General features: G+C 43.7%; 2 protein-coding genes across 11 annotated transcripts; one reads left to right on the forward strand and one right to left on the reverse strand.

The window, feature by feature from the left end:
* Positions 1 to 12,316: 12,316 nt before the first annotated feature.
* On the reverse strand, positions 12,317 to 20,574 carry FAM217B (family with sequence similarity 217 member B). 10 transcript variants are annotated; one of them, XM_021553547.4, is made up of 5 exons: positions 20,430 to 20,574; positions 19,242 to 19,462; positions 17,967 to 18,072; positions 17,795 to 17,880; positions 12,317 to 17,412 (listed from the first exon to the last, which is right to left on the reverse strand). In XM_021553547.4, exons 2-5 carry the CDS (start codon positions 19,340 to 19,342, stop codon positions 16,140 to 16,142), a joined length of 1,566 nt encoding a protein of 521 aa, XP_021409222.3. In that variant the 5' UTR covers positions 19,343 to 19,462; positions 20,430 to 20,574; the 3' UTR covers positions 12,317 to 16,139. The 10 variants fall into 10 exon arrangements, with proteins under 10 accessions (XP_021409222.3, XP_021409226.3, XP_021409220.3 ...); XM_021553551.3 differs by having other exon boundaries at positions 19,247 to 19,494; XM_021553545.3 differs by having other exon boundaries at positions 19,242 to 19,494.
* Position 20,575: 1 nt separating this feature from the next.
* On the forward strand, positions 20,576 to 25,164 carry PPP1R3D (protein phosphatase 1 regulatory subunit 3D). Its single transcript, XM_021553567.4, has one exon. It carries the CDS (start codon positions 21,333 to 21,335, stop codon positions 22,251 to 22,253), a length of 921 nt encoding a protein of 306 aa, XP_021409242.3. The 5' UTR covers positions 20,576 to 21,332; the 3' UTR covers positions 22,254 to 25,164.
* Positions 25,165 to 25,536: the final 372 nt, after the last annotated feature.

The following is a 25,536-nucleotide window of genomic DNA, read 5'->3' on the forward strand; positions in this document are numbered from 1 at the left end:
CGTTTAATAACATCTCTGAGCTGCTCCTGCAACACAATGCCCACAAACAGTGATTACTGCCTGTCTGAGGGTGTGAGGAGGGAAATTCTAAGGCAAAAGTTAATTTACATCTTAAAATAGTTTCCTCTTAAAAGACACACCATGGTAACAAAATTTCAGTATTGTAATGATTAATGTCACCACACTGCGCTGACTCTGCTGCCTCGTAATTAAATGGAAGGTATTCAGTCGTGTGGCACTTGAATATGATAATGGTTTATGTATTAACTCCTTCACCTTGCAATTTCTTGACCTATTTTTCATTTTTAGAGGCACATAATGATGGAATGTGCCTCTAAAATGTAGCACAAACAGTCCCTGAGTTGTCCTGGGGGAAGGAGAGACACTTGCTAATGGTTTTGCATAAGCCTTTCTTGAGCATTTAAAAAAAAAAAATCCCAATAATGATGTTCCTGTGCCATGTTAAAACCACCTACATTGAAAGATCTTGGGATTTTGAATCAGTCTATGTGTGTGTTTGGGTTTTTCACCTGTTTCTGTGAATGTCTCACTCTGATGTTTGCCAAGTATCTTGCACCAACTAAAGTTACCATCCTAGTTCAACAAGATACTGAAATAAACCTTGATTTTTCATCTCCCACACTCCCCATTCAAGTCAAGCACAGGATTGTTTCACCCTCATCATGGTCTTGTTAGCAAATATCCAGCAACCTCATAGCAGGGTGTCACTTTTCCTCCTCATTTCTCATATAACTGGCTTCTCTACATGAAAGCACAGACTATAAATAATATTGGCTCTTTAGCTTAAAAAATGCATATCCTGATGAATATCCTGATGAATATTTATTCAGCACATTAAAAATACCATCCATGCCTGGCTTTCATTTGGCTCATAAACCTGAATATTGCGAAAAACTAGAAACAATATTTATTCAGCACATCAGCACAGCATCAGCTGAGGAAACTTCATATTTCTGTTTAGGATACATGCACACTTCCTATTACTTCCCTGTCAAAACACTTCAGAAGATCTGGAAGTATTTCTTTGAGACAGAAAGGACAGTTCCCATTTCACAGCTGGAGAGATGTAATAGACAGATTTATGACATTTAATTTCCATTAATTCCAGCGCAGGTAGATGCTGAATAGTTTATTAAAATCCAGCTGCACGTCACTTGCTCAGGGTCACAGAGGAGTCTCACAAAGTGTGATTTTCAGAGTTGTGGATCAGCAGTGAACCTACTGGAACACAAACCTTCCTGATTTTCCCCTCATGCTGAGGGCACTTTATTCTAAATACCATGACCAGGTGTATACAGCAGCATCAGCTTAGGTTTTCAGTTCAGTCTGGAGCCAAACCTTGCCCATTATCCATCATACCACAGTGGTATTTGCTCCCTCTCTCTCTGCTCACCTGGATCTTCAAGCAAGAAAACTGAAATAATTTCTTAATTACTGGCCTTGGCAGTGCCTCCCAGGCTCCAGTTACTTTTTCCTGTTCTCTTGGAACAAGATGCAAACACAAACTGCCTCCTGCACCTGAGATCCTGATTTTCTTGGGAGGAGCCAGTGCTGTGTCTGGAGAGGGATTCTGCAGTTCCACTCTTCCCTGCATGGGGCAGTGATGTCTGTGTTTGCAGTTCCACCCTGCCCATGGCAGGGCTCTGCTAACAATTAATATCAAACCTCTTCAGCTTTAGTGTTGAGTCACTCCACAGCTCTTTTTCGTTGTTTATCCCAGTTTTGATTTGAAGAGATATTCCTTTCTGCTGTGATTTCTGAGCATCTCTGAGAAAGGAGCTGCCCAGATTCTACAGTCAAGACTTCCTCATCCTCCAAGGTCACTGGGAAAGTTAAGCTTGTTTTTTCCCAATTCCATGTGTCTCCTTCTGAATACAAACTTTTCAAAACATCCTCTCGTGGTTCCTACTGTGTCCTGCTGGCATCAGTGAGTGGAATGTCCTGGTCACAGTCAGGGATGCTCTGACCAAGAAATGTGTGGGGCTCCATCCTCTCCCTTTGCTTTATTCCATCACTCTGCCTTTGCCAGAATCATCCCCGATTTTCCCTAAAATAACAAAAAGAAGAATCAGCCATTGGAGTGGGAAATTCTTTCCACTGTAGATGGAAATGGGACTTCACTTGTCACTACTGCTTTCAAATTAATTTCTAAATGAAAAAAAGCCTTTTACACTGTCAGTACTGAAACATGGGGATGACAGGTTCTGTTGGTTTTCCATCAGCTACAGCCTGTGTCAGCAGCTTTGCAGGATCCAGGATACACTCCAGTTTCTACACTAAAAGCCATTTCTTTATGTTGCCTTTCTGCTAGGAGCAACTGTGAGTTGAGTGCCAGTGCCTTATAATATGCTTGCTATTATTTTTTCCATATAAAATTCTGTAACCTGTTCTTTACAAGATTTGTTGGTGCAGCTTCCACAATCACCTTGTATTCTTTTCCTTATCTCTCCCAAATGCAATTCAATTAAGTAGTTTGATGGTGTTTGTATTAATCCATGCAGCATTCTTGGCAAGGTGGCAATCTGTACTGGACTGAGATTTTTTGGGTTTATGATAGTCCTGGCTACAGCTGATGGTTTTTAACCAAAATGTCTGAAAACAAAAACATGGATGCTTTTAAACATGAGATTGCTATCTCTGGCTATGTAGAAGCTATTCTGGGCAAGAAGCAAATATTACAGGATAAAAAATCCAAACCACCCTTTCACAGATATCCTGCAAAATATGTAAAAAAATTCAAAAGCATAAACAGTAGTTTGTCTGTTACTGTTTTTCTTGCAGAAGCATCTTGAAGCCCTAATTAAGCACTAAAATCTCTTTTTTCAGGCTCTGTCGAGGACTAAAAGATGCCACCTGCCCACATAATCCACGGATAAGATTCACTGATGTTTGATGGAGATCAGGGAGGATGATGAACTGTTGATCTACAGTTCTGAAAGAGATAGGCAAGTTTGGTGTTTTTTATATTAATATGCTCATCCCCCCTAATCTTAGACATGGTACCTTTATCACTTCTTTGTAATTAAGTCAGAACTTAGAACTGTGGTGCTTGCCTTGCCAGCTGTTTACAAATCCCCCTGCATGGCTGAGCTGCTGCATCACTGAGCTGATTTGCAATAACTCCTCTAACTCAGCTCTTGCCCTTTCATCAGGGGAGCTTTCAACATTCTGGGGCACCTTGCAAATGTCTAGGGAACAAAAAAAGAGAATGCAGAGTGTAGAGAGATCACTTTCAGCATCTGCATGTTCAGGGTTTGACCCCAGGTCCAAGGAAGGGTTTCTTGTTTAATTGCATTTCTCTGTGGTTTCACTTCTGGACAATAACCTCAGTGTGACAGGCAGCAGATTTCAAGTTAGGACATTTCACACTAACCCCCAGTATATTTGTATCATCAGGAGCTGCAGTTTGACACTACCAATGTCTCCCTGAGCCACGAATTAGGCATTTGGAAACACTGAATGCAGAGAGGGAAATTGATCTCAGATTTTTTTCTTCTTTTTTAAAGTATCCATTTCTACAGTGTGCAGAGACTCCGCTCTGTTTATGGGATTGGTAGGTTTGAATGGTAAAAATTTTTATCAGAATATGTAAAATGCTCATAAAGTTACATATTGAAGGCCAGATGCAAACATTAATTCATTCTCTGTTCTTGAAAGTGTTCATTTGTTGGCTCAAATGGATTCTACCATGTCATTTATACTTTTAGAAATTCTTTGAATAAAACCCTTTGGAAAAGCAAGCAGGATGGAATGAGGTAGACAGAGGACAATGCAGATATATTTCTTATCACTCATTGCTGCTGTCTCTTCTTGATAAAAAACAGTGGACAAACAGAATCTTTTCTATATAAAGAACATAACTTAAGGGGGAAAATCAGAATATCTGCTTAAGATTTTCATATTGGCCTCCTCACATCCCTTTTCCTCAGTGCTGCTGTGCAGCCATTAAGTGACCCTTTCCTTGTGTGATGCTGATGAGGAAAGGGCTTTTTCTGGAGAAAAAACCTCCTCTCCTCTGACCATATCAAAATATACATTTTGTAAGCAGATTTGTTTTCAAATAGAGTATTAATAATCCTTCCTTGGTGTAACTCCTTGGTACTGAGAGGTCGATAACTGGCCTACTTATGCCATCTCCTGGGTAATTACAGAACTGTCTCTACACAGGGAAAGCCTCTATCGAGTAGAATTAATAATTATCAGTGCCTTGCAATAATTTGCTAATTGAATCCCCGAAGCAATTTTTTTCTTATTGTATAGAATTCAGAACAATTCAAAAACCACAGGATTATTAATAGCATATCATATTCAACTATTATAAATAATCAGTAGAATGTACCAAAAAATATCTTTGTAACTGCAGTCCCCACAATACTGATATATTTTGTGAAGTTCTGTTTTATTAAAAAAATACTTTTTTGTACTGATATTTTGCTAATGGGAGCTCGATTTGCTCAAAAGACTGGGGTTTAATCTTTTGGGGATGATCAGAAAGAAGGAACAGATATCAGCCGTGTTGAAAAATATTTTACTGGATATAACTGTGCTGTGGGACACTCCATTTCTAATGCAAGTAGTACAAGACCCTACAAAGAGCAGATGATGTTGTATGAGCTTCTGGAAATTTCAGCTTTGCTGTTCTATTCATTGCATCATTTCTGCCAGGTCTCACATTACACCTGTCTAGGGGCCTTCACTGTCTTCTGGAACCTCATTTTGCCTCATTTTCCATGGAATAAAATGGTTTTCTTGCAAACTGGGTTTGCCTGCAGCATCCTCAGTGGGAGAGGTGGCACAGGCAGAGCAGAGCAAAGGGTGGGATTTGTCCTTCAGAGTAAAAATACTTTGTGAATTTGAGTTTCAGTTCACACCTCACAGAGTTTAACTGAGGATAGGGAAAACAAAGTAGGCATCTGAAATACCAAATATTCACATTTTTCCAGTGCTTTATGTTTTTTGAGAAATGTCCAGTCCCTAAGAACTGTGCATTCAGCACAGAACTAAGCAATTACAGTAGGCATTGGGAGTTTTGTTATTCCAGGCACCAAGGAGGGCTCCTGGGCAGGCCCAGGTCAATGGGCCACGTTTCTCTACCAGGAGCAGATGTTTCCATTGTGGCTTCTCACCACTTGTGAAAAGTCTGGAACAATGGGAGAGCAAAGAGCAGAAGCAGCACAAGGAAGGGATGTTCAGCACCTGCTCGACTGTGCTTTGCATCTGCCTTCCCTCAATTTTCCCCAAGCACCAGTTTTCTGTCCAAGTGCTATTACAGCCTGAAGAGGAAAGCCATTGGAATGGCATAAATCTCTCATTGTTCTCAGCTGTCAGCATCAGCACATGTTAAAAAAGGAAAAGCCTATTTCCAGTTTCTTTGAAGGTGATCTTGGCCTCTGAACTCAGTTGGGAAACTTTGCCACTACCACACGTGCTCCAATGTCTGTTCCCTGCTCACTCTCAGAAAACCTTGAGCGAAGCCTCCGCCTTGCTCTGTGGGGATTTTTAAACACTAATCCAACGCTCTGCTACTAAGTGTTTAATTATTAGGGCTGTAAAATACAACAACACCTAAGGCATCAATAGAAGGAACTAATTATAACCCTCTCAGCATGTGGTTTCCCCTTCACTTATAAAATCTCTTGTCATTTATCTGTCCTTTAAGTGGCTTCTTGTAAAACCTTAATCAGGACAAATGGATCTTTCAGAGGGAAGAAAATGACCCCAAACTGGCACAGAAAGATTTGATTAAAACTCATCGTCCTTCTGTGGCAGCCCAAAGATCTCAGGGGATCCCATTGCTCAGCAGAGGAGAGGAAACAGCAGACAGGGAAGAGCTTTCTGTCTGAGACAAAAAGACTTTTATCACTGACGTGCTGACATCCCCTTTCTGTAGGACCAGCCTGTGATCAGTGTCTCTTGTTTCCTTTAAAACTCAGTGTCAGAACTTTTGATTAATTTCCCTTTTTACTGATTGTGTGTCATTTGCTTTTAAGTAAGATCTTTATAAATGAAGCAAAACAAAGACAGAGATGAAGACTGTGCAGAGATAAACATTTGTACTGCTGGGACTCCCACTGGCTTGGGCACAGCATGGGCCAGAAGTAATGGGGGTTCACAGGAGTCCTGATTAGACCTCTCGCTGTGAGCAGGTAATTGAAGCACTGCAGCAGTGGGAAAACAGCAAGCCATGGAGGTGCTTAGCTTAGAACAGACCCCGAACGAGCCAGAGGCTTCACACACTCCCTGTGCCAGTGGGAACGAGCCAGGCCTGGGCTGGGGCCATGGATAACACACAGAGAGCACTCAGGGCCATGCCCGTGGGCTCTGCTCGAGTTCTCTGCCTGGCTTGGGGAACAAAAGCACCAGCAGAGGGGCCTTGGGAAGAACATGGCACCTGCCTGTGCTAAAGGTGAAATGCACAGGCCAGGCTTGCCGTGGGGCACTGCAGGGATGGTGGGTCCAGCAGGGACAGAGCATCCTCCAGGATGAAAGCTCCCTCCACCTGATGGTTCCCCCCCAGCCATGGAGACAGGGCAGCAGCAGCTGCCAGAACCAAAGTGGGGCAGCCTGGGCTGTCATGGTATTGTAAATGCAGCTGAACCCAATGGGAAGAAATGACAATGTCTGACTCAGTTCAGAAGGCTGAATGATTTCTTTATTATAACTATGCTAAAATACATTAATATGCTATATAAAAGGAGGATACTAAAACTACATACTACTTTCTCTGACTCAAACACAACTCGTGCCCCTCTCTGAGAGTCCAGCCCCAGCTGGGTTGGATTGGTCACCAGGCTCAAACAATCCTCACCAGAATCCAACCAAGCACTCACCCCAGGTAAACGATTCTCCAAACACATTCCACATAGGAAAAACAAGGAGCAGAAATAGAACTTGTTTTCTCTTTCATTTTTCTCTGTGCACCTCTATGAAAAATCTTGAGAGGGAGAGAAATGTGCTTGCCACATCATGGCAATCAATATTCACTGTGAGGTGTGGCACGAGTGAACCTGCTGCCTCCAGCTCTTCCCTCTTGGTTTGTCTCCTGGAGCTGCCTCCCATGGTTGAGAGCTGTTCATTGAGCCTTCAATAGTGCCCTAAAACTGTGATTGCTGCAAATGTGTGATGTAGGGGACAAAAGTGCTGGCTTATGCCTCATTTTCACTTCTTAGTAATCATTGTTCCTCATGAAAGCCTCTAAATAAACCTTTTTGATTGTAGTAATTTGTTAGTGATTGTTCCTCGTCAGCCTGGGCCTCCCTTCTGCCAAACTCTTCTAAAAACTTTTTGATGTCTCAAGCAGAAGTTTCTGTTTTTAAAAACAATGGGAGATTAATAATCTAATTTAGATTTTTTTTCACTCCCCTTTGAGGAAAAATGTCAATTCAAACCTAATGCACAGATGGAGAAAGAAGTAATTGTCATATGGAGCTGACACACATACCTACAACCCAGAGTCAGTGCTGGAATTTTGCTGTGTTCCAGACCCCCCCAGTTGATGTATGACAGATTTCCTGTCCCTGTGTTAGCAAGAGGATTCATAACAGTTTTCAGAAGTTTGAGTGGTTATTTGGGTGTTTGTACCATCTTTTGTCTTTCCTACATAAAATTATTCAGTGATCATTAACAGGAGTTCAAGTGTCACATCACCAAATTACTGACTGCAGACTCTTAGTGAGAAGAAAGAGGAATATTTTTGGCCAGGTAGTTGCATAAATGACAGGGTTTGGTGGGAATTATGAATATAATGATATTTCAGTTATTACAGTGACAAGAGGGCATTTTGAACATCTAGATCCATTCTTCAGGTCTCTTTTTAATTACAGGAGCTAACTTAGAATTGCTGTGCATCTGTCCCTTATCTGTAAAATGAAGCTTTTAATTATTTGTTGCTTCCATCACTGTTTGCTCCCAGAGATTTTGTACTGGTTTGATATGACCACAGCAGAGCACACTTCCCTCAGGTCTGCCCAAAAGGAATGGGCTAAAAGCTGCTGCAAGGGTCAGCATCATTGGTGAAAGGCAAAATACTCAGTCAGCACCACTGATAAGTGCCACTCCTTAGTGTGCCACAGCTCTCTGTGTGACTGTGGTAAGCTGAGCAGCTCCTTCAGCCTAAATTTCTGCTCTTTAAAGTGTAAACATTGCATCTTCATCTCACAAGGGTGCTGAGAAGATGTGTTAGCTCAGTGCAACTCTTCAGATCCCTGAAGAAGCTGAAACACTGAATGTTACCACCCGTGTGGGCACAGGCTGTGCAATTGTGAGAACCTCCAGGGAACATTCTCATCTCCCAAGAAACAGGGTTTCATTAAAACAGGGAGGGTTTTGTCCCATGCAAGAGAGAATTTTACCAGCATTAACAACTATGGGTCTGATCACATCTCACATTTGGGTGGCTGCAGGCACGGGGTGCTCCAAACACAAGCAGTAAGCACACAGAACACTTCCATGATTATTTTCAGCCTTCTGTAATTTTTAGAAGAAACAGCAAAGCATAGCATAACTCTAATCTTACCAACATGGTTATCATCTGCAATAAAAATGTCACCTCAGGTATTAGCAGCATTGCTAAATCACTGGCCTGACTTGAAGTCTTCCATCTGGAGTTATAAGTTAAGGACAGTTTATCACAGGAGTGATTTATTGTGTAAACAGATCTTGCTGCTGGCATTTAGGAGAACGTGGCTGCCTGCCACTCAGCCAAATTCTTTTATCACACTTGATTGCAGTTCCCAGCCTTGAATTATTAGTTAATAATATCCAAGCGAAAGCATAATTTATTGTTTGAGTAAACTTTGAAACATAAAAACAGTGTCTTAGCTCCCAAACTTAGTGCTTGCCTTAGGCAAAGCATTTTTCTTTCAGCACAAAATTGTAATAGAACAGGAGTAAGATTTGTAACTAATTCCAGCACTTCCTGCATGTATAACTTACCTATTGGCAGAGCACAATCTCCTGAGCTGTTCTTCCCTCATTTCTGAATTGTGAGACCAACAGCCTTCATAAGCAGAGGTCAATCACACACAGTCAGACACATCCAAACCTCACAATTTAAAAGTAACACATCTGTGGTTTCCTGATAAGGAAATTTGATACCATCCCTTTTTGTCATTTCATCTGTTTTATCAGCAGGGCTGAGGAAACCCACGAGTTTCCCCTTCAGAGGCACTTGTGGCTCATTTAGAGCAGGAAGTTATTTCATTGAAAGGAATAACCTTGTCTGACAACAATTCCTTAGCATTTAGGGCATTATTTACAGCAGTGTCATGATACCAACAGCCAGCAGATGCCAGCACACACACGAGCACCAAAAGTGCCTCTTTCATGCTAAAGGAGGGGTGGTGCATGTGAGAAATGAAGCCCAATCCTCAAAATTTTAAGAGTTTAATAAGGGCGAATAAGGAACAGATCAATAAAGCAAAAGTAACAATTCTGGGTGCGTGGCAACAGCCAGAGGCACTCACAATTCTTTAGCAGTCCTTGGTACTGTTGAATTGCTTTACTTCCCCAAATGACTGCACATTTTTGGAGCCCGTTTACCACAACTCTGCCTCAGGTTGCCACAACATTGCAGAAGTCCACAGCTATAGCCTGGGAGGGTCCAGCAGGGAGGAACTCCAGGGTGGTCTTCTGATGCCACTTCAGACTTGGTTTTCTGCTTTTATGGCATTTTGTTCTCTGCCTGGGCTGTCTTGGTTATACTTATGTCTTGTGAAGGCTGACCTAGATCAGGGGCTGGACAGAATTACAGAATAAAGCAGGGATTTATTCAAAGGATCTCCTCCATGGGTTCACCTTGGGCAGCACCAGAGCCCAGCCAGGGCTGCACCCAAATGACCCAAAATGGCACAAAATGAACTCAAATGAACCAAAATGGTCCCAAAATGCACGAGCGCTCCCGGGGGCTCTCCCTGGGATCAGTTCTGCTCCATTGGCACCTTGGAGTTCATTGTCCCATTCCAGCTCCAGCCCATCAGTCCCACCCTGCTTGTTTTTCTCTCTCCAGCCCACGGTGTTTGTGCTCCTGGGCTGAGGTTTGGATCATTTGTCCTTGGTGCCCAGCTGGAGCAGGAATTGTTTTGTCTCCATGCTCTGTGCAGAGAGCACAGCATCCCCTAAAATGAAGCTCAGAACTACACACTAAGGCAGAACAGAATGTGAAAAATATAAATGCTAAAACCTGAGGTTTACATATGGTCCTTCTTTTCTGAAATTGTCATTGCTCCTGCCAAAAGCCTTTGCAGCACCATAGTCACAGCCTTCTGACATTAACTGAGTGATGGAGATCACTTGTCACAAATCTCTTCCAGAGCAGAAAACATTGGCCCCAGAGTGTTCAAAAAATCATCAGGCAAGTCCACACTGCCAATGGAGATGGAGCAGGGGGAGTTTCTGGGCTCTAACTCTCCTTCCTCAGTGTATCTGCAAGGTTCACAGGTGTCTACATAATCCTCCAGAAATACACTTTCTAAAGAAGGGAAGAAACAATGCACAAAGTCAGCACAAAAGCTGACTTTGAAAGAAAGTCAGCACAAAAGCTCTTACTGCCCTTTTGAAAATTAAAGGAAACTATGGCATGCAAATTAGGCAGGAATTTTTACAGAGAAGAACATGAGTCTTTGGCAAGGAAGAGTTCTACAGAAAGACTCAGCTGCAGAAGTTCCAGAGTCTGAACTTTCCCCAAAGTTTAAATGGGGCAGGAAAGGGCATTTGAGCTGTCCTGGACCAGAGGGATGGCAAGTGACCTTTACTGGTAGGGCAGTCAGACCAAGTAGGGCAAAGAACAGGACTATAAACATGCAAGGTCAGACAGGGCAAGGCAAGAGGAATTTGAATTTCCCTGACAGCACAGAAGTGCAAGAGCAGGTGACAAAACTTTAACCCTGCTCAGGCACAGAAAGCATTTTAGCCTCACTTCTCCAACCTGAAGGACAATTCAGTCAATGAAAAAAGGTATTTTCAACGAAGTCTTGAATGCTTTCCCATCAAATATATCCCTTGCTTTCAACTGCAGTGCTTCTGAGATGTGGGCTCAGAGCAGCTGGAGCCAGGGCAGCTGTCCAGCTTTGCAAGCCCTTTCTCCTGTGCTTACAAAACCTGACACAGGAGGAGTTCAATGCTCATTCCTTACCCGAGCCACTGTTCTGTCCACTGGCTGCATGAAGCAATCCAGGTGTCTTTGTTGGGATGTCTCGTAACCAGTGAAACAGCCATTCTGCAAGACAGCCACACTATCTCAGGTGTGACCAGCATAAAGCCACCTTCTGACATTCCTTTCACTTACAAAGAACTCCAGTTATCTTTCCCTCTCTTATTTATTTTGTGCTGCCTTCTCCAGTTACTCAAACAGGTAACATTATTATTTTCTAATTGAATGATATTGAATTATTCTTCCCACTGTTTTTAACACCTGTTATCCCTAATTCTCGGGATAGCACTGAAGAATTACTTGAGTAATTACTTTGGTTAAAAAAAAAGGACATTTTCATCAAGAACCAGGCAGTTACCTCAGCAATCACTTCTTTCCCAGCCTCCACAGGTGTTGGAAGAGCACTGTGTGTAATATCCAGCCCAGCCTGCACACAGGGAGAGGGCTGGTGTTAATTAGGAACTGAACAAAGTGTGAAGGATGACACCTCCGCAGATTATTCTGCTTTCCAATCACATTTACTCCTTTGTTGCACACACCAGGACAGGAGATGCTGTGCTTCCTGCCTTGTCAGACTCACCAGAAGGGTGAGGCACCTGGAAAGGTCCTGCTGGTTCAGAAAAGGGGCAGGAATGTCTGTCACCAGTGGCGTTTTCCAGCCCATGCAGAGCACAGCTCCCCAGTTTTCGCTTTTGCCAGCCAAAATCCGGTCCCGATTTTTCCTTTTGCCGAGTCCATTCTGGACTCTGGCCATAATCCAGTCCAGGTTTTCACTTTTTCCTACTCCATTCCTGACTCTGGCCAAAATCCAGTCCGGGCTATCCCTTTTGCCGACTCCATTTCATACCCCGGCTGCAATCCGGTCCGGGTTTTGGTTTTTTGCCGAGTCCATTCCGGACCCGGGCTGGAATCCGGTCCGGGTTCTGGCTTTTGCCAGCTCCGGTCCGGTCCAGGGTTCCCGTCACCCTGGATCCCGTGATGGAATTGCCCGAAGATGAAGGGAAATTCCTTTTCCGTCATTTTCTGGCTTCCCCTGGCCTGCAGGAGCCGGGATGTGCCAAGCCCACCAGCACAATACTGGAATTCTCTCCAAGAAAATCCAGTGGTGCCATCTTGAGGAAAAAAAATACAACTCGGCAACAAACAGGGCAGTGCCTCACTTTTATTGTAGCAAATATACGGGAACTTTGAATGACAAGATCACTTTCCCAAGGAATTACTAGCAAAAATATCCACAAAAAGTTCAAATAAATAAGAATACATTAATGCCAACATCAAAAGCTGGTCTGCAAATCCTCAGTTAATCAAGTTCAGTCCTTTCCAGTGTGGTCTGTTTATTTTTCAGATGAAAAACCACTAATGCAATGGGAGCAACAAAGGCTCAATACCTTTAAAATAAGGCAAAAAACAGTGCATTCTAGGCAATTTCACACTGTAGAAATTGTATGTATCAGCTCCAAAAAAGCACATACTGGCTGAAAAAACTGTCAAAATTCTCTCAGAATTCTAACAAGATCCCTTAAACAGTAAATACAGTGTCAAAGTTACCTCAAACAACAACGAATGAAACACAAAAAGGACTCTGACAGTGACAGGATGAGGGCAGATCTCAGAGTCTGGAGTCAAACAGGACAGCTCAGCCCGATGGAATCAGCACAACTCTCCCTGCAGCAATATCCTGCTTTATCCAACTGAAAACGAGGTGGGAAAATCACTGCCCTCAGTATCAGATGCAAGCAATGGAGAAAAAAAAAGGAACATGGCAAGAGAAAAAACAATATTGCTTCAAATGTCCTCATGTGATGCACTAAGAATACATTAGCACTACTAAGGAAAACAGTTTATACATATTGGAGTGAAATTCTGTTTCTTCACATCTTCTAACAGGGTCATTTCACTGGAAATAACTGAGTTGTTCAAAGTTTATACTCATGCAACTGAAGCAGAGTCTGGCTGTTTATTTGAAATACAACCTGAGCATATTTGTTCTGTAGGTAATACTGCAGAACACTAAACCTTTACATTCTCTAGCAAAAAAAAAAAAAAATAAATCACTCTGTTGAAATATCTCACATCACAGTAATCTGTTCTTCAAGAAGCATCACCAGTGCTAGGCTCAGGTCCACATGATCATATTGCTAAACCTTGTAAAAAAAAGGCTAATAAACACACAAAATGGTGCTGTGGAAGTATCTTAAGTAATTAATTTTAAACTGAATGTGAGGGAATAATTTTTTTTCTGCTCAGTTCAGAAGTGCTTCTAAGGACAATATTCAGTAATACAAAATTAAGGAAATATAAACCATAGTGCTCTCCACAAAAGGAGCTCTTTTCTTCTCTAGGCCCAGAACATGGTGAAGTTAAAATGGAAACAGGATAAAACCCAGCCCTTGCAGATCTGCTCAGCCAAGAGCTCTTTGCTGAGGCAAACACAGAATTGCTGTTTCTGTGTATGAACAAAGACAAGCGTGCCAGAAGTATCAAATCAATGACAGAAATTAGACTGGTGTGATTATCACATGGGACAAACCTATGTGGAGCCCAGTGATGAACAAGTTTTCAGACTTCTTTAAAGTGCCATCACTACCTCCATCTGCTTCCCAGTCCGTAAGATGACAAAAACTACATTACAACTTTCCTACCTCTATGACAAAAGACTTTTCCCAGTGCCAATCACCTTTGCTCTGGTCACAGCTGGTTGAAATGGGGTTTATTTATTCTTAGAGAAGTGATCATGCAATATGTGCCTGTATCTACATGCCCTCCTTACAAGCCAGGAAAGCTTCAATTTAGAAAATTAGCATCCAGCAATATTCAATGCTATAACGTGCTAAACTATTTACTGCATCTAACAGCATTTTTTTTAAACTGTTATTATGATTATTGCCTGGATCCTGCTCACCTCAGGTTTTGTGCTTGTAACAGTGAACTAGAACAGTGCATTAAAATCCTGATTATTGGCAAAGCAGCTCTCCTATTTTTCAGTACTGTTCATGTGAATCAGGAAAACTTGGCTAAGGCAGGCTTGCAGAATTTGGCCAGAGCTTGAAACCTTTCCTCTAAAGAAGCTGAAATACATGAGGATGGACCAAAACAAAAGGATGAAACAGCAACACTGGGAAGTGCTGGTCCTCTGCAGCTGCTGGTGTTCAGTCCCATCCTGAGTTCCTCCACTCCTCTGACACAGCCACCTTCCCTGGTCTCTGAGCATCTCAGATTAAGTTTCACTTGAATTGCATAGAGCAAAATGTACATGCAACTACAATTCATATTAAGTGTAACTTTACAAATACTGATTCTGGACATGTAATACTATTACATTCATTTCCTTTACCAATTCAAAATTTCACATTTGGTCTCCAGTAGACTAGGAAAAAAAACACTAAAAATATTTCTTATACTATTCCTGAGCAACGTTTTTTATGTACTGTAAAATATTCTATTACTACATTTCTTAATAGTTTCACTTTTCAAACTACATATAAATTCATGCTTTGAAATTTTACAAAGCTGAAGATCTGGTAGGCACAATGAAAGATAGAAACAGCTAAGCATCTTAAAATCAAGATGAGCTCACCAAGAGAAGTGCAATTTAGCTATATACATTATGTACTCTTTAGTATTTGCTACTTTTTCATTTTCTATCACCATGTGAAGGATCCTCTTGCAGAATCTGGCCCATCAGACCTCAGCTCACTTCTCATGAAGATTGGAACTGGTGGCTGAGGAGGAAAATACACTGACCAGGATTTCAAAGTCAAAGTAAAAAACATTCTTTAGCATTCACCTTATCAAGATCCTGTCCCCAGCTGCTGTGACTAATTTGAAATTGTAATTGATCAAGTGACACTTGAATATTCTCAGAACTGTCCTTTGTACTCTCCTGTAGCTCACAGACACAAGAGAAGACAGAAGGCCCAAGGACAGGACCCAATCCTGGCTGTACAATTTCTTTCTGCAGGATATTTCCCCATCTCAGCTCCCTAAACCTTAAGAAGCCAAGCTAGACTGGACCACAGGATAAATAAGAGTCATCTCAGGTGACTAAAAATAGGTATCTTCCGTATCAAAATATATCTTTATTTGAACTTACAACACCCTTTAAATTCTTCCCTTAAGAGTCTGGTTTTTATGTTTTGAGAGGCCACCAGTTTGGAAAACTGAGACCATACAGTCTCTGCTAAAAGCCTTAGTTTGCATCACACAAATATATCCATGTGCAATTTGAAATCTGGTCAATTCCCCTAAATGACAAAAATAATCAAGGCCTACAAAATGAACTTCCAGGAAAGCTGTCTGTAAACACTATATCAACAAAACACAGTGAAGATTCCAGGGTATAAAAATACACATTCAGTTTTCTTAATCTGTCATTATTGAAGCTGTCTGGTCCCTAACACTTTGTCTAAAAAAGAATTCTTTCTGCATTAAAATATTTCAAAACATTTTCTCCATTCTTCTTCTTCTCAAAAAAATAATACCTATTTCCTCCAAAAAATCCAATTCATCATCTTCTGTGAAGAATTAGAGTTGACTTTGCATAGATAACATGCTCCATTATTTTATAAAAACACCAAAATCAAACCTGTCTTACAAAAAGCACATCTGGGCAAGGAGAAAGAGCATGGACCCTATTCTCTTACCCAGCAGGGTAAGTACAAGGAACACTCAGCTGGTGCAGACAGGGTTTTCTATATTTCTCTAAACTTCACACTGTGCTCCTGTTATCTTCATTGAGCAATTATAAATATTTTTGAGGAAAGACCAATGGAAGACATTTGCCTCCAGAGAAAATATTTCTGCTGGCTTAAGATCAAATTTATAGAAATGAGCAGTGCTGACTAAAAACCACGTGTCAGGAACATTTTTCTCAGGATCTTCCTATGAAGAAAAAAAAAATTATTCTGCACTGGCCAGATGCTTTCTAGCAGGCAAGAAGCATCAACATTCACTAATGAATTTTCCCTCACTAAAATTTGCGTGGCATTTGCTTTGTGCCGTTTGTCTTTATTTTCCTGTCCACTGTTGGTTTTTTAGGAGGAACGTAGCTGCTGGCATTGCCATTTTTCTTTGGATTTGTACACACGTATGTTTTTAAGCCTTTGATGGGAGCAGCTGCACCATTGAACGCTGGGGTTTGCTTAGGGGGTCTGATGTTACCAACACTTTGGATTTTAGAGCTGCTCTCGGGGGGCTGCAGACTGAGAAGCTGCTGCTTTGCAGCTGGTTTCTTTTTCAGTTCACTCCTTCCATCACCAGTTTGCCTCTGAGAAGAGGCTGCACACCCCATCCTCTCAGGAACTTTCAGGTGACCTGGATGGGAACGCACCTGGCGAGCCTGCTCAGGGCACAGCTCTGCCCTGTGACCCAAAGAGCTCCTGGGCAGCCTGGTCACACTGTCCTGGGGCACGGCCTGCCTGCTGGGCACAGGGCTGAGCAAGGCTTTGCCTTTCCCGGGGCTCTTGAGGGCACGGCTGGGGCCGGGGGCAGTCTGGGGCCGGGCTTTGGTGGCCCTGCCCCTCTCGCTCTGCACCGTCTGCAGCTGCAGCCACTCCAGCTGCAGCAGGCGCTCCATGAACTTCTCCAGGGATCCCGTGGGCCTGGGGCGGAAATCGCTTTTCCCTTCCACGTGGACAAAGGTGGCCAGCTGCTTCAAGTCCCAGGAATTGAAAGGGGGTGGGAGGAAGTCGGGGTAGTAATATTCAGATTCTTTAAATCCCATTTCGGGGATGTGCTCCAAGCAAACTGGGTCGATTTCTTCAGCTCTGAGGATGAGTTCTGGTGGAGTGCAGGGAGAGGGGGGAATGGGAATCCTTTCTGAGTCAGAGAGGTCACTGGCACTATCATCTTCAGCATCTTCTTTAATAATTTGTACCGACTCAAAATCAAGAAACATTTGACTTACAGATGCTTCTTGCCATTTTGAAGAGCCTGGACTGGCTTCAGCCATGTATTCTTCGTGATTCCTCCCCAACTGTTCTTTTTTACTGCAATAAAAATGCTGCACTGAGACATCCTTAGCCCTACAGAAGTTTTCTTGTGTGCTGCCCTTTGTGCCAGCAGGGATCCTGTGCAGGAAGGATTCGTTTTGCCTTCTTTCTGGGGGACTCCTGTGCAGGAAGGATTGATTTTGCCTTCTTTCTGGGGGACTCCTGTGTAGGAGGGATTCGTTTTGCCTTCTTTCTGGAGGACTCCTCTTTGGTCCTTGTGCACTGTGCAGTGAGCTGCAAACACTCGGGATCCTAAAGGAAAAGGAAGTTAATGTACTGTTAGAATGGTCAGTGCCTTTGAACAGCAGCTTACAAAGGTCTTGCCACCCCTTCAAGGATGGGGATCTCCATGACTGAAGCTAAAACTGGCATGGAAACTTGGTAATGAGGCAAAATCAATAACTGCTGGTAGAGGTAAGACTGCCTACTACTGATTTGTTGTTGCCTGAGAACTCACTAAAGCAGTATAGCAAGTTTCCACTTTGATAACTTAAAATTTGTTGTTCTCATAAATGCCAAACTCTGAGCCCATGAAGTCAAAAGCAAAACACAGCTGCTGCAGTTTCATCACAAGCATTTTGTCAACCAGTTTGAAATTACTACAAATTAAGCAGATAATCTTTCATAAAATTACCTTTTTGACTGATTATTGCCATCCAGCTGGTTCCTTCCCTTCTTATAAACATTTGGTTGGTAACCATCTTGAGTGTCATGGGAAATCTGGAGGGATATGAAAGTTTGAGATGTTATTAAGAAGCTGACTTATAGTAGTTACCCTTTGTATGTTAGGAAAGGGGATTATTTACCTTTTCAATGGCACTTGATACATTTTTGCCTAATCTTCCAGGAGGAGATTTCACATAAGAAATTGGTTTATATAGTCCTTTGGTGTTTGGATGGCTTTTTCCATTACTGTAACCACAAAGGATTAAACAAAATATCAGATATAAATAGCAGAATATATGAGTGTCAGAATGGAAGTACAATAAAAACTTAAGGAGTACAACTGAGTTGAAAAAAGTGCTGATTGTAGTCATTCTTAAAGTTCATTAGGACTATGCCACTATGGCCACTTTTTACTTTTTATACTACAAATGCACTGCTGTATTTTTAATATCATTAATACAAAAGTGAATAATTCTATCAGATGATATAATAATAGAATGTAGCCCTTATATAGAATCCTCTGTCAGAGGATCCTAAAGCTTCTTCGGACATAATAAATATTACAGATATTTAACTACTGATTTTTATAGCACCTGGTAGGTGCTCCAATTGCAATTTACCAAAATTAATTATAAAGTACAATATGAAGGTCACATATGAAGCCAAATCTTGCTTGTCTTTCCCATTTGCATATTCTCAACAAAACTTAAAGGATTATTCCTTTGAAGATAAGGAGTGGAAGTGAACAGGGAGCATAAGGTCTCTTCTGGTATTAATACAAACTATTTCACAATGAAGGCATAAAAAAATCCCTATTTCACAATATAAGAGGGTTGTGAAAATATTATTAAGAGAAAAAGCTCATATGAAAGCAAGAGGAATGGTACTGCTGATCTGGGCAGCTTAGAACTAAAACTTAATTAAACCAGCTACATTTCTGTGTAAGCACACAGAATAAATAAATCAGCATATTCTGCAGAATAAGAACAGTGTTTTCTCTACAGAAAAAAAATATTACTGATTTCCAAATTGAAAGCTTTAAAATACTATTTCAGAACAGGAATATTCAAACTGTGCCTTCCTGTCTAATCTAGCATTACTGCAGTTCAGTTTATTTGCCAGCCTGTACATCTTGTTCTCAGTTTCTGTGTCAGTATAGTCAGATTTTGATTTTAACAACACATGACTTTACAAATTCAAAAGCTTATAAAAGAATGAAGCTAAGTCCTGTGCCTCTAGCATTGCTGCAGTCACCTCTGTGACCTTGTGACCTGCACGATCATCCTGCACAATCATTTCTGTCGCTGGGATCAGGGGAGAGGAAGGCAGTGGGAACAAGACAACCAGGCACTTATTAACTAAGCCCAGCGTGTTGACACTCCAGTAACTATAAAAAGCGAAATTAATTTCCTTACTTTACCATTCCTTTGTAGTTTTCATTGGTGTGGTTGTGGCTTTCCTTCTGCTGTGTCTCTCTGTGCAGTAATAAGGGATATTCCTGAATGCCTGGTCCCATTATTCCTCTTTCCTAAGGGAATCTGCACTTCTACTGTTACATAATCTTCAAACGGCTCCAGTCTTTTGGCTTTGCAAGACACGATATATCCAATGCAGACATCGCCACGTCCTGGAGATGCTGGTGACAAACAAAATCCTCCCGATGTGATTCTATTTTTAAAGCAGGAAGATAAACATAATCAGCTACCAAACTGCACTGGAAAACAGTCCCCTCCCCCAGCACTCGCTTAGAGGGAAGCAGCATCTTCAATTTACTATTCCCAATTAAGGAAATACCTGAGGGTACGGTGTGCTCGCAGAGCTGCCGTGCAGGGTCAGGCGCTCATCCCCATCCCCGGCTCGGCCTGCGCACATCCCGGCGCTGCCCGGGGCTGGGCGTCACAGCCCAGCGGGGCGGGTGTTCCTGCTCCCAGTTTATGGAGAGCAGATCATCACCCCCCTGCGGGCTCAGCTGTCCTTTTTGTGTCGCAAAATGCGCTCTTCCCATATGCATACATGCAAATCTTGCATCCAAGACTTAATTTTTTTTTTTCCTTTTCCAAAACAAGTGTCTCATCAGCTCCTACTAAAAATACTCAGAGCAGGATCCATTGCTTGCTTTTATTCCAGAGGAAATGCATTCCCGTACCAGGGAACCGCACGGTTCCAAGGGTCCACAATGGACTGTAAATGTGACAGGTGACAAAACAGCTCTCCTGACCCACCTTTACTTCTACTACAGTGCTGTTTATACATTTACAGTCACATTGCACTTGATCCCGTCCTATCCCTCAAACGCCTCCCCGCATCCTGTCAGCGGAGCCGAGCCCCGGAGCGCCGGAGCGCCGCAGTCCCGCAGCCGGACGGGGCAGGGCAGCGCCCGGGATGGTGGCAGGTGTATCCTCGGCTACGGCAGGCAGTGCCCGCGGTGGATGGCAGCAGTGCCACACTGTGCCCGCAGCGATGGCAGCTGTGCCCGCAGCGCCCGCCGAGCCGGGCCGGGCCCGCTCCGCTCCCTCCCGCCGCTGTCACCGCGCTCCCAAGGGCCGCTCCTTCGCTCGGGGGCCGCCCCGCATTCCCCGGCGATCCTCGCCCCGGCCCGGTACCTGCCCGTGCTCCGGCTCCGCGGCCAGCAGCAGCCGTAGCACCGCCCGAGCGCCGAGCGCGGGGGCCGGGCCGGGCGGGGCTGGGGCAGGGCCCCGCGCTTGCGCCGCGGGCGCGGAGCGGAGCGGCCGCGGTGTCGGCCGGGCCCCGGGGTCGCGGCTGCGCTCGGGCCGCCGCGGGGCCGCGCCGCCCATGGGCGCTGTGGCGGCCCCGAGCGCGGATCCGGCCCCCGCCAGCCACGACACCGAGCCCGGCGCCGCGGCCGACAGCCCTCGCCCGCCTTCCAGCCTCTGCAGCAGCCCCGGCTCCCTCCCGCCCGACAGCCTCCAAGGCTTCCCCGGCCTCGACTCGCCCAGCATCCAGTGTGACAGCCTGGAGTGTCCCCCCTGCTCGTGCTCCTGCTGCCGCCGGGGCGCGGGCTCGGCCGCAGCCAGCGAGGACAGCCTGCAGGCCCCTCTCGCCCGGGGCTCCGGCGCACGGTGCTTGGGCGCGCACAGCGCTTCCAGCGACTTCTCCGACAGCCTGGAGTCCTTCATCCAGCACGACAGCCTCCAGTCGCTCCCCAGCCTGGGTGTGAGCTCCTCCAGTATCAGCGGTGATAGCCTTGAATCGCTTTCCAGCCTGAGCCTGGGTGCCACCAGCCAGCACAGCGATCTCGAGTTCATCGGGCAGTGAGTCTGCCTTCAGCTTCCCGCACAGCGCCTTACAGCTCTGCCAGCTGCCGTGCGAGCTGCCACGCTTCTGCCTTTCCTTCGAAGGTGACATTGCTCCAGGTGATCCTTGCTGCATCCAGTGCAGTAACCTCAGACCTTACTGTGGCTGCCGTTCCCAAATCAAGTGCTTCAGAGGGTCAGTGTTCATTGTTACCTGCAGTGTTAACGCTGATTTTCTGTCACCAGTTAAGAATGGAAGTGCGTGGTCCTCAGAGGAATCCCAGCTACCTCTCAGATCTCTATGAGAACATGTTAAGGGCTGAAGGAACAGTGGCACGAAGGCAGCAGCAGCCCCCAGCAGTCCATACAGGTAGCAGCAAGACATTTTGGAGCAGTGCCCCAGCCAAGGAGAGCGTCCAGCCAAATAATCATGCGAGCAGCACCTACTCCAGCTGTGACCCAGCCCTGCGGCCCATCATCCATCGCCGAGCGAGGTCCCTGCCGACATCACTCGAGAGGAGGAAGAGAGAAGCAGTGCAGTGTCAGGCCGGCTGCCGGGGCCGCATGAACCGGGTCAGGTTTGCTGATGCTCTGGGCTTGGAGCTCACTGAAGTAAAAGTCTTCCAAACTGAGGAGGATCCATCCATCCCTTTGCATGTCCTTTCCAGGCTCTCCATAAACTCAGACCTCTGGTACAGCAGCTTGAACTTGGAGTTTACTATGCAATGCTTGGTCCCTGACTTCCAGCAGCCTGCAGACTGTCCGGATTTCTCATCCCGACTCCAGGAGCAGCAGGTGTGTCTGGAACGGGTGACCAGCTCATATCTGGGTCTCAGTGGCACCATCCATGTTCAGAATGTTGCTTTTGAGAAGCAGGTGTCCGTGCGCTACACCTTCAACCAGTGGGAAAGCATCCATGAGGTGTGTGCTCGTTGGAATTGCAGCATCCCAGACAAAAACAGGCAGGATCAGGTTGATGTGTTCACTTTCTTTCTTCCTGTGCCTCCTTTCCTCCTTCAGCTGAGCACTCTCGTCCAGTTTGCAGCAAGGTACCAAGTCAACGGCCAGGAGTACTGGGATAACAACAGAGGCAAGAACTACACCCTCTGCTGCCGGATTCACCCCCTGAAGCTGCCGAGGGAGTGTGAGGAGAGCTGGATCCACTTCATCTGAACAGAGGCAGTGGCGCTGAGCAGCGTGCCTGTGGTCCCACTGGCACTCTGTCCCTTGCCATGGCGCTCTGCTCCTGTGGCAACAGTCTTCTTTTTGAAACCTGGCCAGGTGTCCCAGGGCTGGGAGGCAGCCAGTGGCCTGTACAAACTGCACTAAACCTCTGGGAAAGTTAAAAGGGCCAGAATCTGTAGTGAGATACCATCATAGAAAAGCCATGTGGGTTTTTTGAGTGCATGAGTCATTGCAGAATGGTTCCCAGGAATGCTGTGAGGCTACCAGAGAGCAAAACATTTCTTGTTGCTAGTGATACTCTTGGTTGCATAGAATGTTCTAACTGATCTCTCTTACCATTTTCTACTGTTTGTTTTCTTATGTGGACAGTGTGGCTTCACTTGTTTTGTTTCTAATTTTGTTTATATTACTTCACCAAGTCAGGGCACTATTCCATTTATGCATAATTTGGATGACAGACACTGTGGGGAGTACTTGTATTTATATACATACGTTATTAAGGCTGTAACCATGTTAAATATTTCCATTAATATCTGAGCTGGAAATTTAATCCTACTATGAGGAAAACATACATGAAAATATGTCATCAGCACCTCTGCTTCCCTTGGGAAAGAAAACAAAAGGTGCCTTTTCCTATCTCCTCCTTGCAGCAAGAGTGATTGTTACCAAAGTGTGTGTAAGGCAGATCTGCTTGGGGAAATTCTCACCTTTGTCAAGTGATGCCCAAGTAGGTTTTTCTCAAGGTGGTGGTACAGGAATAGTCTTTCTGGTGCACCTGCTTTTAGTAAGGGAAATGAGACCAATATTGGACGTGTGGTTGTAAATGCAGTTGAAGGTCTCAACGCACTGTATGAATGCTCATGATTTTATCACTGTTACTGGTAAAATTATAGATCAAGAAATGGATAGGATATAAAAAAAATATGTAAGGAAAAGAAATAGTAGAGGGAGCAGGGTACAGAAGTTTGGAATAGCATTCCAGAACCCTGCATCACAGTTGGTCCCAGTGTTCCAGAACTACTGCAGAAGTAGCTTTGACTTCTTTATTTAACTGCTTGCCATTGCAAAACAGTTGAACTCCCAAGACTGCAGCCTTGCAACACAAGCAGGAACTTGAAAGCACTTAATTACACAGACTGATAAACAGAATCCCTTCTGCTGCAGGGAGAGCACAGGAACACAAGACCATCTTCCCGTGCTTCTTGCTTTATTATTTTTGTTCTGTGGTTTTAGTGTGTTTTAAGATTTGCAACAGGCTTAAATTTATGAAGTAAAGGCTTGTCCATAATTGTTCCCATACATAATCATTACTGCATGGAAAGTTTAGCTTTATATGTGTTACGTAGACTTTTAGAGCTGGCTGGATGGACATATTAGAAGAGCTGAGTTTTAGGACTATGCTTGAATATCAGGCCACTTACTTGGGCATCTTATTTTGGATTGGTGCTTATTTATCAAAATCACAAGTTGTTTGTAAAATCACAGTTGTAAGCAACCCATGGCCCGTTATATATTAGTCTGAAAAGTCCACTGAGTAATTCTGGAAGTGCAGAAACCTCAAGAAAATTAATTTGTCCAGCAACTCAATGGTGCTTCTTTGTTGTGATACCCATTTAGCAAAGCTGGGATTTCAAGTGAGGAAACTGCCTCATTCCATTGGTCTTTGACTTTCAGAAGAACCAAAGTCAGGAATGAGGACTCTGTGAGCTGCTGAGCACCTTTTGCAGAGTACTCAAAAAGCTCAGTGCTATCTGAACATGCACACACATGCACAGAAGTACTTGTGCTGAATAAAAGGCACTACTTTCAAGCATTGTTTCCCCTTTTTTTCCCTCTCACATTACTGTTGTTTTTCCACCAGCAAACACAGCACACTATAAAAACCTCTCTCTTACCCGACACCCGTTCACAGTGGGTGTTGCTGGAGCTCAGAGCAATACTTGCTTTCGTGCCAGAAGGATGTTGCTGTCTTCTGGGACAGACTGTTATGTGCTAGCAAATGTCAGAGCTGAGTGTTCCCTTGGCCAGGTCAGATTTTGTAGAGCTGAGGCTGTCACAAGAAAGGTTCATGCCAGATGTAGCACAATGTGAGAGGGGTGAAGAAATGAATGTCTCAGCAGTCTCAGTTGGGCTTCTCTTGTCTTCCTTCCACAACCTCTCAGGGTTTTGGCCTGTGCAAGGTCTTGAATACTAAATCCTGAAGCATTATTCCAAGTTTCCTTTTGCTCTCTGTGCTGGTTTGCACTGCTGGAGAAGGGCTGACAGTGCAGTTTGGGCACTGCTGGCTCAGTGGAGCAGTGGAGCTGAGAGCCATCTCCGGGTTAAGCTGCTAAACCTTCACACCACTACTGACACCTGTCCCAGCAGAGCTGATATTTGCACTTAGGTTTTATTGGCACACTCAGTAATGAACATCAAATGGCTTCTGGTTGACAAAAATGGGATTAAGCCATTTAGTGCTAATATGTACCTGTCATGAAGGTAAATTTACACCACATTTGTATCTTCTCAGGACAACTTGACTACTTGCACTGTGTTCAAATTGAGCGCTTCCCTTATAATGAGGATTTTGTAAAAGTGAATTCTTCACAAGGATTATCACCATATAAAGCACTTTTAAAAACATGTATTTGTTATTGTCATACAGTAAATGAATGTCTAGTAGTCCACAGTTTCAAGGTTCTTTCAAGCATGTTTTTTAAAGAAATATGAAATCCATGTAAATAAAAAGGGGTTGTACATTTCACAGTATATCAATGAAGCACAATGAAGCATTTTACAACTGCTGGACAAATAGTCCAGCAGTTGTAAAATTGCAAAGTGCTTAATTAATTTTAAAATGCAATAATAAAACTTTGGCTATTGTAATACAGAATATTGAAATAAAAGCTTTTCACAATTTTCTGTTGTTTCTGTCAATGGTAGTCCTGTTAAGAAAGCTCATAAAGAAACTTAATGTCAAGTTGTCACTTAAGAGAGTTACATATTCTGGAAAGTAAGGTGGGTTTGAGTTGCTAAACAATGAACCCTACTTGATAAAGATAGAGTGATTAGTGTATGTGTCTGCAAAGATCTGGCTGCCACTTCCTGCTTGGAATCTGTTGTCCTTTCACCTCAGAATTCTTTGCCTGCAGCACCTGCAGGATTGAGATCCAATTCTAGAAAAAGGCTTGCTGCCACTTCATTCTAATACAGCTTGATGGAAGAGAAGAGAAGGAGGTTTTCCTTAAATTGCACTTTCCAAATCTGCGCTAAACATTCATTTCTGGGC

This window comes from Lonchura striata, chromosome 20, assembly GCF_050655825.1.
Source record: "Lonchura striata isolate lonStrDom1 chromosome 20, ASM5065582v1, whole genome shotgun sequence".
NCBI lineage: Eukaryota > Metazoa > Chordata > Aves > Passeriformes > Estrildidae > Lonchura > Lonchura striata.